This window comes from Falco cherrug, chromosome 12, assembly GCF_023634085.1.
Source record: "Falco cherrug isolate bFalChe1 chromosome 12, bFalChe1.pri, whole genome shotgun sequence".
NCBI classification, from domain to species: domain Eukaryota; kingdom Metazoa; phylum Chordata; class Aves; order Falconiformes; family Falconidae; genus Falco; species Falco cherrug.
The window spans coordinates 11,769,290-11,789,608 of NC_073708.1; the positions used below are offsets into that span (position 1 = coordinate 11,769,290).

General features: G+C 36.9%; 1 protein-coding gene across 2 annotated transcripts in view; it reads left to right on the plus strand.

The window, feature by feature from the left end:
• The window catches only part of VAV3 (vav guanine nucleotide exchange factor 3), a 171,316-nt gene that overhangs the window by 75,247 nt on the left and 75,750 nt on the right, over positions 1-20,319 (plus strand). For both annotated transcript variants that reach the window (XM_055724411.1, XM_055724412.1), the window contains exons 8-15: positions 16-119; positions 2,167-2,266; positions 3,574-3,669; positions 5,313-5,381; positions 7,834-7,920; positions 8,375-8,460; positions 8,830-8,962; positions 9,288-9,397. In XM_055724411.1, coding sequence (XP_055580386.1) covers positions 16-119; positions 2,167-2,266; positions 3,574-3,669; positions 5,313-5,381; positions 7,834-7,920; positions 8,375-8,460; positions 8,830-8,962; positions 9,288-9,397 — 785 coding nt within the window. The remainder of the gene's footprint in view (positions 1-15; positions 120-2,166; positions 2,267-3,573; positions 3,670-5,312; positions 5,382-7,833; positions 7,921-8,374; positions 8,461-8,829; positions 8,963-9,287; positions 9,398-20,319) is intronic.

Genomic DNA, 20,319 nt, shown 5'->3' on the forward strand with positions numbered 1-20,319 from the left:
ATTGCTTTTTTTAAGGATTTGGTGAAAATTCACAGAAATCTAACACAGGACATCAATGATTCCATTGTTAACAAAAATGATCAGAACCTATATCAAATTTTTATTAACTACAAGGAAAGGTAAGTTTTATGCACTTTTACTAATTGTGATAATCTATGCTCAATTTGGTAAAGTATTTTTTATTATGTTTTTGCTTGAGTATTTCTGAAACAGGATTGAATTCAGTGTGAATATACTTGTTAAACTAGTATTTGGTGTTCTGAGCCTGGAAGTCAAAACGTAACCTCTTGCTATGGAGAAGAGCCCTCCCTCTTCTTACCCCTAGTTTTGGCAATATTGTTACTAGACAGGTAACATCTGTATTTTGAACAAAACTTAAGTAGCTTCTTGTTCACGGCATTTTTTTTAATGCAAAGAATCCCAGGTATTTCATAGCATGTATGTGTACTGTTTAACAGGGAAAACGTTATAAAACGGGAAGGGGCAAAATAAGGCAAGGATATATATTACGGCTATTCCAGGCTACAGAAAACAGAAGAGGTCATAACTTGAAAGAAGAGAAAGCAGGTGCAAAAGAGAAGAGAGGAGACTAGGGTCTTACTGTACCCTGCAGTCAAAGGTGTGACAGTAAAGCAAACACACTCTGCCTTCAAACTGTGAAAAACAGCCAAGCTGATAACAGAATAGCTGTGGCAGCATGCCATGCCCTGTAGGCTAATTGCCATTTTTTTATCCACCTTTTCACATTGTTTTTTCTGCCAGCACTGAACAGCTGCTGGACTGTACAGATGAACTTTTATGCCTGTGGTATTTAGCTGAAAAACACTTGTACTGTGGACTGCCTTGAAGTAACCCTTTTAACCTGGGTAAAAATTAGTTCCTTCTGGGACTGGAGTGGGAAAGACATGAGGAAGCTAACTGGATTTGCTTGAGGTGATGGGGAAGGAGGATTGTTGCAGTAATAATAGGTTTGTGAGAAATTCGACAGCAGCATCTGGAAAACATTGGAGTGGAGAGTTGTTTTCTGAGGGAGGAGGGTGCCCCAGGCTGCCCATGAACAGTCTTGCCTTTCAAGACCCTCTGTCTCAGCTTTTTTTGGAGCAGGACGTAGTTATTTCCCAGGCTGTTAGACTTTCTGCTGCTGTAGGAGGGAATCAGGGGAGAAAAAATTGTTCTGGAAAATGCTTGTCTTTCAAAAGTTTGTCTGAAATGTGTGCTAAAAAGGAAGTGAAGGGCACTGAGAAGAAACCTCAGATTTGTATTATAAAAAGAGGAAACAGAGGTAGACTCAGTGTCTTAACCATGTAGTGATTAAAAACAATCAGAATTTAAGTGTTAAATCGGTATCATCACTTTAATTGTGAAAAAAAAAATAGAAAAAGAAAAGAAAAATGGCAAAGATTAGGTGAGAGAAAAAGAAATTTGAGACCTCAATGGAAAGCTCATAGGACACCGACCCTCCCCCCCCCCAAAAAAAAAAAAAAAGGGATCTGAAGCATACAGAAGGAATGACCTCAAGAAATATTTGAAAAAGTGAAAGGAAACAGCGCTCTTTGCATTTGGACTAGCAGAAAGAAGTACTCCAAACAGGGGCAAGAAACTCCTGTCATAAAAGACACTCCTTGATGAAGCATTGCTGGCCTTGATAACTCCTGAAAATTTCTTGAGTTTTCATACACTATTACTTTTATCTGAGAGTTCACAGGATATAACATGGTAGAAGCTGATGGAGATGGATCACTTTGGGTAACCTACAAGTTCTGTAAAGGATAGTTGTAATTGATCCTGTTAGGACTGAATTTATTCTTTACAACCTTGGAAATCTACAGTGTTATAAATGCTACAGACTGTTGTTCTATTAAACAACAGTCGTGCTGCTTTTCAATGAGTCCTGTATTTATCAGAACATATACATGTGAATATTAAAGGAAATTGCAATGATTGTACAGCATTTTGAAGGTAGAGCAAAATTGTATTCTTCTAAATATTTTTCCTTGTTAGTCGTGCTGCCTATTGTAAGTCTGTGGCTAAATCCTATCCTTGCTTATTTAGGCACTGCGCCATTTAAAAGGAGGGTTGTTAACCATGTATTTGTGAAAAATGATCAAGGATTTTTGCTAAATAAACATATGTGCCTTTTATTCTTTATCTCTTGTTTTGATTTAGATTGGTTATTTATGGACAGTACTGCAGTCAAGTGGAGATAGCGATATCATGCTTGGACAACATCTCTAAGACAAAAGAAGATGTTAAATTGAAGTTAGAGGTATCAGTATTTTTTAACTTGTGTATATACATTTTATATATATATATATTTATACACACACACATGTGAATGTGCTGCTTCCTTCAATTTTTTGGAGCCTCTGATCAAATGAATATGTGAGCTGTTGTGGTATACATCATGGCACTAAAGTGAATCTTTGCCACTGACATTAGTAGGGTTAAGTTTTTTTTTTTTCTGAGAAGTGATCATCAGCCATACCTTTCTGTTAATCGTGACATCTCAGAATGCAGAATTGCAGAATTGCTCAGGTTGGGAGGGACCTCAAAGCTGAACAAGCCCTGGTTCCACAGCCTCACAGGGCTTGCTGTCTGCCACGACCCCTGAGCTGGTCAGCCCTCAGGGTTAGTGCGTCTCTGGTTAGTGCATACTAGGAAGGATTCAGCCTTCACCTTGTTGCCTTCATGTGAGGTTCCTTTTGGACATGGCCTGAAAAGTGTCACCTGTACCTCCAGTCTGCTGTTCCCTGCAGACTTGCTGTGGATGTCCTCTGTCTTTTCCTGCAGATCACTACTAAAGACATTAAAATGGAGGGGTCCCTGGATGGGCCTCTGAGGAGCTATGTTTGCAACTGTCCCTCAGGTAGTGTAGGAAACAGTCACTGCTCTTTCTGAGTCTCGGGATCTAGCCAGCTTTTCATACACCTAGTAGTTTATTCATCTGGAACATAGCATCCCAATGTGGATATCGGGATGCTGCAGGAGATGATGTTGAAAGCCATGGAAAAATCAAGGTAGACTCTCCCGACCCATTTGGAGTTCTAGCCATTTCATTGGCATGGAAAGCAGACAAGTAGGTAAAGCATAGATTTACCTGTGGTAAATCCATGCTGGAAATTTCTAGTCACCTTCTTCATGTGCCCAGAAACTGCTTCCAAGAGGACTTTGTCTGTAATTTTTGCAGTGGCTGGAGTGAGACTGACTGGTTTATAGTTTCTAGGATTATAGAATATCTTTTGCTTTTTTTTGAAGATAGTTGTAATATTTGCCACCTTTGCTGTGCTTATAGGCAATGTCTTTTTTTTAGTTCAATGGAATGCCCAATTGCTGTTGTCTGTGATGTTTATTCTGCCCTTATGCAGCTGAAATATATAAGAATGTGGCTCTAGACCCAGTCTTTTTTTGCTTAGCTATTGCCATATCAACTGTTTTCCTTCATTTTGTTGATATTCTTTATCTTAAGCTTAATATAGTTGCTTGGCCTATGTATTACTGAATTGTCATATATAACACTTGAATATTTTTATTTTCTAAGTCTCTTGTCTTATTGTTTCTTCTGCTTTGAACTAGGAATGTTCCAAGAGGGCCAATAATGGGAAGTTTACATTGCGGGATCTTCTAGTGGTTCCAATGCAGAGAGTGCTAAAATACCACCTACTGCTCCAGGTATTTTATTTTTGAAATTTAAGGGGGCCGAGAGCAAAACTATGATTGCTTGTCACCAGCGGATTCTAAGAATGAGAACTATAGGTTTTTATCAAAGGGAAGTGATTGACATTTCCATAGATTTGAGGATGATTTGTTATGAATAAAATCCAGTCAAGTCTGGATTTTCTTACAGAGATCATTCCTCAGACTGAAGCATATCTGGGGAAAAAACCCTGAAACACAATTGCATCCTCAGTATCTGAACCTTTCATTCTTGGTACGTTTAAAATGGTTAGTAGTACCAAACTATAATCGTGTTACTTTGAAATGTGAATCATTACCCCCCAAAAGAGGAAGCTGGACCATACTTAAAGCGTTCTTTTAAGATGCTTCTTTGCTGTCATAAATTACAATAAAGCCATATTTGTTTTGAAATGCTTCTTGTTATAACCCACAAAGCATTAGCTTTTGCAGTTAGCCCTGTAATAAGAGTGGAGAGTCTTATAAATTTAATTTGATAGGTGTGCCAGGAGACTCATTAGTTCAGCTGCAAAGAAATATATTGCTGTATTAGACTGTCAACTCTGCTGATGCTTGTAAAATGTCATTTTAAAAAGATCTACTACTTGTATGTGAAGCATAATTTTGAATTTGCAGAGCAACATACACTTTGTAATATTACATTTTTTGAAATATTTCTATAAATGAGTCATCAATATTTTCATCAATGGAAAATTGAAAAAAAAACCAAAAACATCCAAAATGAATGGTCCAACTGCTTTTAAAAAAAACACTTATGAGATCTGAGTCATGATTTTATAATCAACCTGTCTATTATGAAAAGATGATACACAATGTGTCACTATGCTCTGTGTGACACTATAGTATACATTGTACAAGAAAGAAATATTTTATAGACTTTGAAAGAAAAAACTACCCCAGTCAATTATTAGAATTGTTCATTTCCTATGATTTTAGCAAGTTATTATGTTAGCTGAAATGTATAATTCTCTTCTCAAATTATAAAGAAGAAATAACTTGTTTCCCCAAAAGGTTACTTTTTCACTTCATTAACACCAAAAAAACCCTTTATTTTCCATATGGGAAGTGGCCAAAAAAATTCTTTAAACATTTACATTTGATTAAATATGTCTTCTGAGTCAGCTTTATCTTGGACGTAATGAGACAGTGACGACTTCTAAGCAGTGCACAGTTTAGCAGAGATTTTATTGCCAGGATACATCCCCCTCTGCACACAAATGCATATTTTGGAATGGGATGATGTACTGTATAGTAATGTGCAAACGAACTCAAGTGTTTACCTGTGCTTTCAGCATGCACATATAGTAATGATCTGATTCGGCAAGTTTTAAGTCCTAGATGGACCAAATTAGCTTCTAATGATGGTTCATTATCAGCTAAAGTCAGTGTTTGGGCTACACAACATTCTTACTAAAACACTTGCCAATTACCTGTTTGCAGTAGTCCCCAGTCAGTTGTAGGCTGCTCACTATGGGGATGAAAATGTGAATTACTGGGTAGTGATTACAGGTTTTGGCTCGTTTCTTTTATTGGGGTGGTGATGTGGGGGTAAGAAATGACAACTTCAGTTTATAAACTGATAGACAGTGGGTGAAAAGTTTTAACTGCTCTGTCCACAGGAGCTGGTAAAGCACACTACTGATCCCATGGAGAAGGCAAATCTAAAACTGGCACTTGACGCAATGAAGGTAAATATTCATGACAATGAAGTATTTATGTCTTAGTTGGCAGTTAAAATGGTAGCTTAGAACTGCATTTCCTGGAGATGATAATGTTCTTCATAGCAGATCAAACATGTTTTCACGGGTCACTAAGCTTTGTGAGTATGTCAGGGCAAGTATATATTTGAGGGTTTTGCTCAAGGCTGGGAAACAAGTTCACTAGTTTTCTGAAGTGGAGCGTTTATGAAATGGAACTTCTGCATTTCAATTTATTTCTACATTGTTTTGCTGCCATAGAATGAGATGAAAAACAGGTGTTTCAATAATGTTGGTCTCACTTCCAAAAATTTAGGAATATTTCTACCATGGTAAGTCAATTTTAATCAAGGTCAGTAGTTTCCCAGTGAGATTAAGACAGTTATATTTCTTTACAAGACTTCTATTCTGTCATCTTAATATGATATCTGTGGTGTCTTTCTGGAGGTAGAGTATCTGTCACTGTACATTCACCTGCAAGTAATACCAACAAACGCTTTGTAGAATAGCTGTGCTGCCTTATATATAAGGTAGTATGTGTTCCTCTGCACAGCTTCAGAAGGGAAGCACAGTTCTGCTTCAGTTGCCTTCACAGCATGAATTGTGACATTCATGTGCTGAAACTGAAATTTTTTCTATCCTTTGTGGGGAAGGCACGACATAGGTCGTATCTCATCCACAGAAGATGCTGGAGTCAGACTAAGTTTTGGGTCACATGGCTGTCTCATAGTATGTGACTATCTGCCTTGAATGCCTGCAATACAGACCAGCTCACAAAGGAGATTTTTGGTTCCTCTTTTTTGTCACCCAGTTTTGCGCAGCGAATGCAGACAGCCACCATGGTAATCTCCCATGGAGAGATGCCCTAAATGGGATGGCACCGTGTTGCTTCCATCTAGTGGCAAGCCATGCATCCTGGCTGCTGCTGTTTGCCCTGGTTTGTGTTCCCCCCTTCCTCTCTCTTTTTCTTTCCCATTTCCTGCCTTGCTTCATTGTTTTTAGAGGCTGTTGGACTGAAAACCAGTTAAGAAATCTCTTGCCAGAGTGGCTGTGGCAGTTATGTGCTGGCTGGCAGGACATAACCAGCCAATTAAAAAACTCGCGCCCCCCCCCCCCCCCTCTTTGCCACACCGGCTCCAACCCACAAAACCCTCCAGGTATGACCACCTCTCATTAAGGCCGCAGCATTATTTCCCTCCCATTTTACTGTATCTTCTTACAGTAACCCTTACCGGTGTAGTAGAAGTAACTGTGCAGCATCAGTGTGTTGCTTCTATAAACCCTGATGAGTCTGCTCAAAATGAAATGTCTTTGGAAATCTGCCAGCAAAGTGCTACTGCCCCCCCCAAGAAAGAAAAAATTCTAGGAAGGATTATGCTGTCAGATTTTTTTAGCAGCAAGGAAAGAGGTTATTTAATTTCCACACTAACTCTCTTTTGAGACTGATGTGAATGTATCCTGCACAGATTGATTTGGGAAGCTAGCATAATGATTGCAGCTATTCTTAGATTCTGATTAAAAAGTCTTAGGAAGAAGATGTATCTTTCTCCCACCCTCCAAATTTGCGACCACGTTGAAGGGATACTGCGAAAGCAAGTTGTGAAGATCAGAATGCCTTTTCCAGCTGCTACTCTCGGTAGCCCTGACCCTACCAATTACTGCTCCTTCTCACACCTCATCCGTAGCCATAAACAGAGAAGCCCCGGGAAATTGTCACTGTTACTCATGTGTGCTCGGAGCATTTCAAAGACTTTAGTGAAATGTGTACAGTACATGTTCTGGTAAAGGGGACGATAATGATCTCAACCTGCAACTTCAGGTAGTATATACCATTAAAAGCCCCTTTTAAAATCTGCTGTGTTATGGCTTCATGGCTTCTCTCTGCTGTGCAACAGTAAGAGCAAGGTCCTACTACTGGGGCAGTAGCTTCTCTCCTAATAAACACCCAGACTTATGATATATTTATGCCTTACATGCTTCTTTTGAGCTACCTTACATACATTTTCTACTATACACTCTATTTACCTTCTGTCTTATTCTCAGATATTGGATGTTGTTGACTGCTTTTTTGGCAGTGGGCTGCATAAGTTATATTTCTATTTTTAATCTTGAAAATAAAATATTAATAAAATTCAGAAAAAATCAGCCCCTTTTTACCATTTATTACATGTTTTCCTCTTTCCTGCTGCTAAATTTGTGTTTCAATACATGTGATGAAGAAAGTTTGAAATAATATTGAAAATATGCAGAGACTTTTTTCCTTTTTTTCCACATACATATTGGTCATTCTTGAACACTAAATATATATGTATATATATTTAAATAACTAAATATGGAGATAAGCCAAAGACAGAATCAGAAATAAACTTGCCAAAATAATGTATTAACGTGGTCTGTTATAGAAGAGGTTTTTTTCCCCTCCTTTTTTCTGTTGGTGCTCTAGGACTTGGCTCAATATGTAAATGAAGTGAAGAGAGATAATGAAACGCTCCGTGAAATTAGACAGTTTCAACTATCAATAGAGAATTTGGTATGTGGTATCTTTAATTTATGTACAGTTTTTACATAAGTTTTGATAAGAAATGTTGATAGATTTAAATTTCCCCCATTTCCTATGAAAGTATACTACTCATAATATTGAAGTATAAGTATGCTTTGCTTGGTTTAGAATGATGTGAATATTGAAGTACAGAAGTTTGCTCTTTTGAGGGTCTGTCTAGTTAATGTGTTTCTATAGTTAAAAGTTTGCATTTGTACAGTGACTCGGGTGTTTTGTAATGGGAAAAAAATTCCCATTTGAAGATGAAAATGAAATGGACTGAATCTTTATTGTGTTTAGTTTAGATGATAATGAGCAAAAGATGTTGTTTTCAGGCCTGAAAAGTCCTTTTTTGGAGTAAAAGGAGTGAGGGGTCGAACATTTGAATGTGTCATCATCTTGACATTTTTGCTATATTGAATCATACATAATACTTCTGTTTCAGAATCATTCCCTCTTACAGTATGGAAGACCTCAAGGTGATGGGGAAATAAGGATAACTACATTAGACAAACGTGCAAGGCAGGACAGGTGAGGGCACGACTTCTGATGTTTGCTGTTAAAAAGCCTGTAAATAACTCTCTTTAGATTTGAGCTCAGCTCAATGATTCTTGAAACTACTTTCCGTTTCACTGTGGGTTCACAGAGCCTATCACCAAGCCAATTTGCAAAGTGTTTCACAGGAAGTTAGCTGTTATGTTATCATCTAAGATCACCTAAGTCCCTTGCAAGTAATAGGTTTCCAGCAAGAAAACTTTCAGTGGTTTTTGTTTTGTTATTCAGTAGTTTAGTTCTTCACATTCAAAATTTTCAGTGCCACAGGCTAAGGTATGTAAAATAAGACTTTTGGTGTTGGTTTTCTGGAGTGTTTTTAACCAAATTTATATTGTATTTTCATAGGCATATCTTCTTGTTTGATCTAGCTGTAATCGTTTGCAAACGGAGAGGTGATAATTATGAAATGAAGGAAATAATAGATCTTCAGAAATACAAAATTACAAATAACCCCACTACTGATAAAGAAAATAAGAAGGTAAATATTTGTTGCTAATGCAGATAAAATAGCATTTTTTTTGGGCAGCAATTTGAAACATTTTGGTGGCATTCAGAATGTATATGCAATTTATTTACAAAGTTTTATGTGTCAAATGTAAGCTGAAGTTAGGAATTTCAACTTTTGTTTATTATGATGTAATTAAAATGTTTGAGTAAGTCATTCCTAAGTGAACACAATAATGTGGTTGTGCTGTTCCCAAAATCAGGGGATTAAGGAACATACAAACGCTGCTTTCGCTGCTGCATGCACCCCACCCTTCTTCATAACTGATGACATTTGTTTTGCCAATCTTTTTATGCAGTGGTCTTATGGCTTCTACCTCATTCATATCCAAGGTCAAAATGGTTTAGAAGTTTATTGCAAAACTAAAGACTTGAAGAAAAAATGGCTTGAACAGTTTCAGATGGCTCTGTAAGTATATTTTTATTAAGGTAGAATCATGTTTATCACTAGTGTAAGGATATCACTTATCTGAGGCTGAATTGCTTCTGTGTTTAGATTTTCGTAATGCAGTCTAGTTATCAATTTATTTGAAACAACTGGCTAACATCATGAGCAGAATATTTCCCTGAAACTCCCCTTGGAAAAGAAAGAGGGCACTCTAGGCTATGCATTACCTTCCAACTTTGCTGCTAAAACTGTTTTTAGTAATGCTGTCTTAAGCAACCAGGGGGAAATAGTAATTATTTTAACAATATCTATCTAATATAATAGTAACATTTTTCCCCCTCCCATTTTTAATTAATTGAAATACATTTTTTGAAAGGTGATGCTGTGATTTGAGGGGATTTCCTGGTGGCTTTTAACTAATTTATTGTTTGGTATTTGGATCAAGTTGCTTGGCTTATTAAATTTAATTTCAAAAGGCTGATTTCCTTTATGTTTTCAAGTAAAAGAGGAGGTTGCTTTAGACTGCTTGAGAAATTGTTCAGATGCAGTGCTGCAGATTACATGATTATTGTGCAGCATGAGCTTTATTTCCATTTCTGATTCTTGTCAGAAAGGCAAATGTGATTATTGACTCCTCAGGTACTCTGATTAAATTTAAAACGTGAACAAGGGAATTGGATGACAGGGCGATGCCTGCTTTATGGTAAAAAAAGTAAATAAGTGTGAGGGGAGTGAGATAGTCCCAGTGAAAATAGAGAGACAACATTAATAAAGATTTTTTGGATGTGATTGTAAAGGTATGTGGATTCAGAAAAAAGGCTATTATGAGCTGATATGAGTGAAACTTGCTCATAAACTATGTATACGTTTATTTAAAACCTTAGTATGATGAGTGCTAATGATTTACATGAAAATATAAGGGAGGAGAGGCTGCAGTGGGCAGATATTGTAAGGCCTGCTGCCCACTAGGGTTCCCTTCTTGCTGACTTTCATTGAAGATGAAAAATAGCATGTGTTTTGGCAAAAATTTCTGGGTAGCATAGTAGGGTGTGGGAAGAAGTATTTATTTGTATGTGAGCAGAAAGCTGAGTACTTTGCCTCTTTCTGTCCCTGGGTTCTCCCTGCTGCATTTCCTGTAATGCCATTATTGATATTTACTTAAACATAGATAAAATGTGTATGAAAAGCACAAGGCACTCAGATTTATTAGCTTTACCATTGCAACTATCGATCCGCTCTTCAGGCATCCTGGCCCAATGCACAGAAACACCCAACCAAACAAACCAGCAGTCAGTCAGGTTGCTAAGGAAAGCAGGAAGAGAGATCCTCAGTTCTTCCCAAACGTTTTTACGGTTCTGTGCAGGACCCCCCTCCCCACTGCTGGGTGTGCGGTGAGCCTTGCGCTGTGTTAAGCACCAGCCAGTGCTCATCAGCTGCTCACGAGAGTGCCTTTGCCAACAAACGGCTTACTGCTGCTGGTTGCCCTGTGTGAGCAGAACAAATGGGACCTGAAGGGTTGACAAGTTAATGCACCGCTCTTTCCTCTTGGGCAGATGGAGTTGGTCGTTGAACGTGAGCGGTGGTGTCAGCCTTGTCTTGCATGGAGGTTTGTCCTTCTCATAAACCCATAGCTCCAGCTTAACCTTTTCCTGTGTGATTAAAGGCTGTAACGCAGAGGCAGGGGAGCTGGAGCAGCAGGGTTGTTGCAGGTCAGGGCTGAGGTGCAACATGATATAGTGGCATTATTTGCACTGGGCAATGCTTTTGCTCCCTTCTATTTATAACCACTAGGACTGAAAAACAATGGGGAGCTTTTATGCTTTCTGAAGTTTTTATACCTTTCTCCCAACTGTGTTACATGGGTTTGACTTCACAGCATATTTCCCTCAGCACCTCTCCCAAAACTACCTTGGTATGTAGCGATAATTATGTTCTAGCACATGCTGAGGCACAGGAGTTTGTATTTGGGAGAAAACTAAGCCAAGTGGTTTGAACAATTGGTTGGTTGCCTACTGTGTAGCTTGTCTGTTCTAGTGTGATTCTACTCTGAAAAGTAGCCATGATTGAAATTATGCTGTTATTCATCATACTCCATTATAATTGCTGCTTCTATGGGCAAAATACTTCTCATCACTTAAATTTGACTGAAACTGCAAAACCAGCACAGTTGAAGGGCTGAATTACATTCTTTTTTGATTATCAGAAATAATGTTGTTTACTGAGTTCCACACAGAAATTTTAATGCAGTTTTGTTGTCTTTGAGATAGCATTCTGTATGAAGTCGGGTCTGTACAAGCGTTAATCTAAGAACATAACAAGAGAACAAATTAAGATCTCTCTTATTATTTTTAAATTAAGAATTAACCTTGTTGCCACTAGAACAGTTATATTGGCATAACTACGTTAGCTAGGCTGTAATTTTTTTATTGGTAGCCTAGATGTTTGTAACAGTGTTAATAGTTATATTGCTGAAAAGGCACCTACTGTCGAGATGCTGGTGTCATTGAGATGAGAATTTGTGTCCAGGTATGGGAAGCTTCTGTTACTGATGAAGTATGAAATAGAGGAGAACACTGCTTTGCCAGCTGGACTTGTTTTAGGTTTGGAAGGCAGGAATACATTAGGCACACTTGATATGAAAAATCTTTAAAGGAAGGAAGGGTAAAATTCCAGTACAGTTTCCAGAGCAGTACTTCTCAGACTGTATGTTTCTGTTAGAAAACTAGTTTCACAAATCTGTGAAAATATTCTACCTCTTGGTTAGCTCTGTTACTGTGGTGTATGGTGAGTTGTTTTATCATGAGGGAGGTTGGGAATAATGGGTTACTGGTCATAGGAAACTGAGTAAGCTCGTTTTATTCATAAGGTAGTTCTGTTGCTACAGTATTTATTTGCTGTTTTTTGAGACTATTGCTTTATTTAGAAAATACCTAATATGAAAACACCTCAATTTTTACTTTTCCTAAGAATGTCACAGGGGTTATTGATGAAGCCTGTTCGTATACTACATCCTCAGCAACAATGATAATGTGGGACAGCTGCACTGAATCTGATCTGAATTTGATGCTGTTGACCTATTCACAGTATCTTTACAGCTGAGGCTGGGTCATCTCCTTTACTCTTCCCGCCCCCCCCCCCCCCCCCCCCCCCCCCCAAAAAAAAAAAAAATGTTGTGTATACAACCTTCAAAATTCCTTGCTGGTTACTTGGGAGCACTGGATTTTCTAGATAAAAATGAAGTAAAACATGGGCAACACAACACTGCAGTCAAGCTTTTGAAGCTGAAGCATTGGTTGGACTTAAATCTTATAAATTTGGGAGCTTTTCATAAAGCTAGCAGGCAGAGACCAGTGGAGGATGTTTTTTAACAGGAGCGATCATATCAAAACCCACTGAGTTGTCTCTTTGTGTGTCTGTTCCCTCACAGATGTGAGTGGAAGTTTTGCATGCACAGGGGGAGTGTAACCACTTACTGCCTCGGAAGAGATGTGGCGCTTAACAGTGATAGTTTGAGCAGTTGCTATTTTGTTCTTGGAACTCCATTCGTAGTAATGGATGAGCCTGTAGCTGTATGAGTGAGTAAGCACCTTTTAAAAGATGGTACTACAAAAACTTTACTAGGCGTGGAATGTATAAAATTAATCTAGCATGTCAAATAGCATTGGTTTTAAATGCAAAGTAATTCTGTATCCAAGATAACATTAATAGAAGTGTATGGCCAAATTACTGCACCAAATTACTCAGCCAAATTAGAGACATCATGTATTAAGTGGAAGTTTGTCAGCAATGTGATAATGTGCATGCTTTATTTGCTGTAACTAAGTCATTAAAAACCTCAAAAACTGATCATGACTGTTAGACACAATTGTTTCAGATTTTCTAGCAGAATATCCAGTCTAATCTCTTTGCTTCTGTATTAAAAACAACCAGAAGTATCAGAACAAATATATAATGCCTCATAATATACCTATAAACTACATAAAATATTTGATACTTTTGTTATTCAGCGTATGCTAAAAGGTAGGAGCACTGATTGGTATTTTTGACCACCTAGAAAGCTGTCCTACAGATGCTTTTCTTATTTGAAAAATGTTTGGTTTTAAGTGTAATTGACTAATATATATGTCAATTAATTTATGCTAACCATTCTTTATTAAAAGAAAAAACTCCTTGAAATTTGAAGCTGTCCTCCTTTATTTTATGTGTGTATATACCTCAGTTATATGACTTTGGAACTACTTAGCTGACTAATTATCAGGCTTAATTTCTTATTATGAGGCAACTACTTTTCTTGGCATTGCTTGATGAATTTAATTCTCTTTTGTTTCATCATGAGACGGTAGAATAAGTGCTGAAAGAAAATATGTTGATTATTACTACAGCTGTCTCATGTTGCCACTAAACATTTGCTTCCATCAACTAAATATTTCTTGGTGTGTAGTTTGTTTCTTGATCACAGTAGAGCATGGAGCAGGTGTGTGTTGTTTTCCTCACAATGGCAGAGACCTTTTCCATGAAAGGCCACATATTGTATTTCCCCACTGACTTCATATCTGAATCCATTAGTGTAATAAGGCATGCAGTATCTTATGCTGGTTTGTGCTGAATTTATTTTGTCATCGTGATGTCAAGTTTGCTAATTTAATTAAGCCTTTCTGTGGTTTCTCAATTGTGCTTTTTAATCTACTCTAAAAATGGCCATCAGCAAACTTAACTTCTGTATATATTCCTAGATAGGAACATGTTACACAAATATAGAGTTTAAAATTAAATCACAGAAGAATTTAGGTGGGAAGGAGTGTGTAGAGATTGTCTACTTTAGTCTCCTGCAGGGTTTAGGTTGCTCAAGGCTTAAACTTGGGTTTAGTACTGCTGGATCTCAAGATGCACAGAACCAATATTGCAAAGTCTCATGGAACAGTGTTGTAACACGCTTTTTAATTAGCCTTTACTCAACATCTCTCTTTCACAAACTGAGAAGTGCATGGAAACATCTTGCACACCAAGGAAAAGGCCTTTTTGTTTTTTAATGTACTTAGTTAAAATTTCACCTTCAGGAAACTACTATGACTGTAGTTTTCGCTTTGACATTGTTACTGAAATTGCAGTATTAACATCATGGCTAATTAGTAATGCCTGAAAAATCAGTGGCAAATGCATCATTTTAGTGATTAGGGTACGCATTAAGTGCATGGAGTTAACAAATCTGATTAATTTTTTTTTAAAATATCCAAATAAAAGATATTTTAGACATGAAAGCTGTACAGCCCTCAAAATTAGTGGTTTTTGTTTTAAGTTTGTGCAGTCGCTCAGGTACAGTCTAATATGTTTTTGAAAAATTACTGTTTCAGTTAGACATAAATCCACACCATGTAGCTCAAGGGGTGCAGAACGCATCACCTAATTGTAAGGAAATAATCCTGAGATACATTGATTCTCAAACCTGCTAGGTGTGTGCACAACAGTTTAGATTAGGCAAGCTGCATAGATTGTAGATAGAGCTTGTTGGTTTTCTAGACTTTAAAGAAAACCGGTGCAAGAAACAAGGTAAGTGAAAAATGTTGTCTTACCTATTACCATACCTGTTGCCAAATCTGCTTTGCACTCTGTGACTAATGACATCAGTCAGGTTGAGCTCAAATAGATCTGTTCCCTCAGATAGTGCATTAATAATGCATATGCCTTAAGACTTCTGAGAGAATATTTGAGCTCTGACATATTGAACAGTGACATATTAAATTAAAGCTTTCTTATCAGAGCACTTTAAAAGCCTTAGGTATCTGCTGCATTTTTCAAATAGCCTGCAAAGGTGTTCCACTTATACCAACATCACATAGGTTACCAAAGCAATAAACAAATATGTCTGCCTGGGCTTTTCCATCAGTATAAATATTTCAGTACTGAAAAAAATGGATGCCAAGTTGATGTCTGCTAAAGAAGAATGGTTGCTTGTTCTTTGCTGTGACCTGTTGGTTTTGATCAAAAGTTTTTCAGGGTTATAAGCAACTGTTACCGAAATCTCGGAATGAAGATGTGATGTAGATGTAGATAAGCAGACACTTCTTTATTAACGGCCAGATGCGAGGGTAAATCCTCTCACGATCAACACACACCAAGCTTCAAAATCATACACCATATATAGAACTTATTCATACATATTCATTAATTATTCATGCATAATCATAATATTTCCCCAAAATCATTAACATACCCTCCTCCCAAATCCGATTCTGCGCAGGAAAGGTTAGAAAAATCTAGAAATGGGTCTGGGGTACGATTTGGGTAGGTGGTATACGAGTTGGTGGTCGCAATCTCCCCCTGCCAGAATTACCTTTTACTAAAGTTCATGATTTCTTGGCAGGTAACTATAAGTTGTTCCAGTCGACTCTCCCCAGTTCCCGTTAATTCTACATTCTGACATTTCAATACACTTTCTACATACAGAAGACTAGTCAAATACAAAGAAATCCTCTCCCAAGTTCCCATTAATTTTACATTCTGACATTTCAATGCATTCTCCTAGTCTACCCGTAAATACTGTATCCAGTCATCTTCAATCATCTTAAATCTTAAGTCTATTATCTAAGTTCTAATCATTCCTACTAGGTGATTCTGACCTATTCTTTTGGCCTTAGTGCAGGGCTGTACAGAGGATTTCATAGCAGCTTTTGTTGTGCAACTACTAGTTTCATTAAAATATATTTTTTATTCCTCTATATTTCTATTAAAATGATTCTATAAAATCAAATAACGAATTAATTCTAACTTATTAGCAGATCTGTAACACAACCATTCACAACGTATTTATAGTTGTGCAATTTCTTTAGATTTTTTCCCAGGCACAGCAAGAACTGTGTGAAGTTTCTGTATGTGATTAAGAGCGCAGTGTAAGAACAGTGTAGAATGTGAAAGCAAAACAGAATTTATGAAAACAGTGTGTAAACACTTGGAGATGATAAATATACTTTGATATTATGTCTTCTGGTTCACAAATATCAAAGATGGCTCATTCTTTATGTTTTTACAACTTATAATATGTGAAGTATATTACTATGAAAATTAATGTCTGTCTTAAAATTGAGTGAAATAAATTTGTAGTGACACTACATCATAAAAATAAAGTACCACCATGTAAATATTGATTTTTGTGCAAGGTGTTAGTTTCCTACAGTCTTTAAACGTGGAACATTGCATTACATGTTTGTTGTGATACTTTGGGTATATGAACAGATGTCCCAGTTTCTCCCTGCAAACCAATGCTACCTTTTTTCTTATCCGATTTAGGTTTTTGTCTGGTAATTCACAAGTTTATGGCTGTGCATGTACTGTATTTTTACATTTTTTACTCCAAAATGTAGATCTTTGTCTTCAGTTAAGTGTAAACATACGATAAAATATTCAAAGCTTATCAAGACAAGCAACTTTGTGAATTTGGATTTGTAAGACGTAGAACTATCACAAATAAGACTCAGCCAGTGAACACAAAAGTATATAAAGTATTGATGCTTTTGATTTACAAATACTGATGTGCAACAGAGCTTTGTTCCTATCAGGTGGTGTTTAAAATTTTTGTACAGAATAGATCAGCTCAAAGCAGTCTATCTCCCATGCTTTTCAGGCAAGTAGGCTGATAAAGAAAAAGGAAAGCCATTATTTTGTTTGAAACAATGCAGTACGTTTCCAAAAAGTTAACAAGATAATTTCCTTGATCTCAAAAAAGCCACTCATCATATGATCAAATAAGCAAATTTCCTAGCAAAGCCTTAGAAGTTGTGTGTTCTTGATCAAAAGCACAATTTACTTGTGATATGGTTAATTTAATTATATAACATGTCTTCTTGATGGAGACTCTTTGATGTGGCAAACCAGAATGCTTGAGTATTAGCATATGGAGGATTGATTGATTGATTAATTCAGTAAATAGCATCTTCAAAGATGATTCTGAAATATAACGGCCTAGCTGGAACAGAGAAAATGAATTAGCTGTAAGTAATCAGCATTGATCCTAAGAAGGTAGGAAAGCTGAAAATCGTCCTTTGTGAAATGACATTGCCCACGTCTAGTGAGAATACCTCTTAAGAATGCCATTTTCTCACCTTTTTATAGCAAATAAGAAAACAATTTTAAAGATTGAAAAAGCATTATTTAGTTGTGGTTTTGCCACTGTTATTTTATTACATAAATGCTTTTCTATTAGGTGACAGCATGTTTTATGAACTGATGAGTTGAAATGGTGATTGTTGCACAGAGCCATAATGTTTTGTGTGGAAAGAAAGGATGGTGCAAATCTAAGGCTGGTTCTGCTGTTTGCAGGGAACAGGATTCTAAGGGAAGTCTGCACGTCAGAGCAGAGAGTGAGTTTCAACATCTTAGAACTGACTTTGCATGAAATTCATGTGAGCTTTGGCTCGAAGCTTTTTGTCTTGTTTGACAGTAACATTGTTTTCTGTTTTTTAACTTCTGCTGTCCATGTTTTTACTCAAAACATTTGAATATGTGACAAATGTTAGCTATATTTTATTGCCTAGGTAAAGTTTCCAAAATTTTCTGAGATGCTTAGTACCAGTTGTCATGGCTAACATCTGAGGTGCTTAAAATTTTGAAAGGAGGTTGCTGTGGCACCAAGAAGGAATTTTAATGTAGGATGTCTTCATTAATATTTTCTGTTAGCAATTAATAACTAGGAAATACTTATGGCAGATCTAGGTTTATTGATGCATTTTTTGCAGTGATGACAAATATTAATAAAATCAGTAAAACTGGAATGAAAATTTTCAGCATCCTCTGGTATTAACCTGTGCTATTTGCTTTGTAGGCTATACTGCATGAATACAGCATCAGATTTCATGTCGCATATGCTTTAAAATGTTCTTCAGCAGTTTGTGCTCGGGGTGTCCATAATTTTGAACAGTTCTGTATGGAGCATTTAAAATTATTATAAGTATAACATGCAGTGCAGAATAATAACAGCTCTAAAATGCAGAGGTCTAACTTGGGGTTGAGAGTTGAGGAGAGTTCAAGGTATCGAGTTTTATCAGAGCTCCCTGTAGTATTTCTTCTTTTAATACTTAAAACAGTTGCAGACTTCTTATCTGATACTTCATGCATCTGCTTATTTGTTATACCTCTGGGCTCACAGGCGGGCATACTATTAACTGTTCTCTAAAGCAAAGTTTTAATTGAGTTGAAATGGCTACTCAGTTTCAAATACAATACACTTTTTAAATGACAGGATATTTTGAAAATATCTATGTACAATTGAATCCTGAATAATTTCTTGTGACATGATTGCATTTCTTTAAGAGACCGATACTGGAAAAAGATCTTCAAAACCTGACCTAAATAACATTTCTCCAAAAATGATCCAAAACCAAAAATAAGAAGTATCATTAGAACTTCCTAGCATGTTTTTCCCTTTTGGAGGCAAACTCTCAACTGCAAAAACAGGGCAGCTGTCTCACTGTACTAGTATGCAGAACCTGTGACTCTCCTGGAAAGCCTTTTCCCAAGCCATGAGCATCCGTAATTGGGCTCTTGCTGCTGCACTCAGAAAAAACACATGTGGGATTGCTGCTGGGGGAGGAGACCGTTCCTCTTCTATCCAAGTTGGCAGTCCCACCGAGTTATGACAATCTGGAACAACATCTCTGGGCTGAAATGACACCTGTGACGTTTCATCAGTCCCCTGAGAAGAATGGCATGATTCAGTCAGTGTTTACAATGCCTTTGCTTTATCTGTATTTAACAGAAGTGATCTACTCAACAGTGTCTAGGTCAGCACCTACTCTGGTCGATAGCCTGTATTATTTTGCACCTAATTCACTTTTGAAAGGAACTTTCTTGAGCCATTCGTACAGGGTTACTTTTACATTTCTCTTTGTGTGGTGTATTTGTTCTTTATTTTCCTGTATGTGCTGCAATTCCTGCAATTAAGCATATGTGTGCTTCTTGTGGTGGAAAAATGATATGAATATATCCAAAGAATATAAAATATTTTTCAGGCTTTTATTTTCTTTGTCTTTTTTTTTTTTCTGTAATACATTTTTCTTTCCAGTTTAAGAAAGATAAATTTAGTTTTAAAATACTTGAAGTCAGGGAAGGAGAAGTTGAGTTGTTAATTAAATACTCCAGAGAAGCATATTTTCAACATTAATTTAAATGTTTGTAATGGGTGTATGAACACCTTCTCAGTGGCCTAGATCCAGGGAGGGGGGGGCGGAATCTGCACAGGTCTTAATTACTGAAGTCAAGCAAGTATGGAAAAGCTGCCATGGAAGCAGTTAAAAGAAATGTCCATCAAAATGTGGCAACAAGGACAGAAGAACTGGTCACTAGTGGAGGAGAGCAGTGGACCTTGCAGGCAGGTTGTTCAAACTACAGTTTCTAAATGTTAGCATTACAGATAATAGTAAATAGAAGTAGAATAAAAGAAGACATTTTTTCTTTGTGCTATGTTCCAAAGTCGTCTTTTAACTCCTTGCAGAATATGAAGCTGCAAGATGTTAGACCTCCAGTGCTCTCTGCTGCTTGGATGCCTTGTTGCCAGGGCTGTGCTATGGGATTGACAGCCATAACTGGGAGCCAAAGATTGGAAATTCTAGTTGTTTCTACTCTTTACATTTTTATACCACTTCCTTCTTCTCTTTTGTGTGCTGTTTTTCAGTAGAGGCAGTGTGATTTGCATTTCATTAATTTCTTATTTAAAATTTAAACTTGCTAAAAGAATTTAATCAATGTAATACTTTATCTCTTTATTATATTTTTGTTAGGCTTGTTGGCAGCCAGTAGGCTTTCAGTAATGTCATGCAAAACAAACTTGAGGCAATAGTTCTTAAAGTCTCTAAGGCTAATACTGAGACATCTGAAGGGCAAAAGATCCACGGGAAGATGTACTTAGTATTCTAAAATTTGTGTAATAAGGTTTTTTTCATTGTTTTTATCTT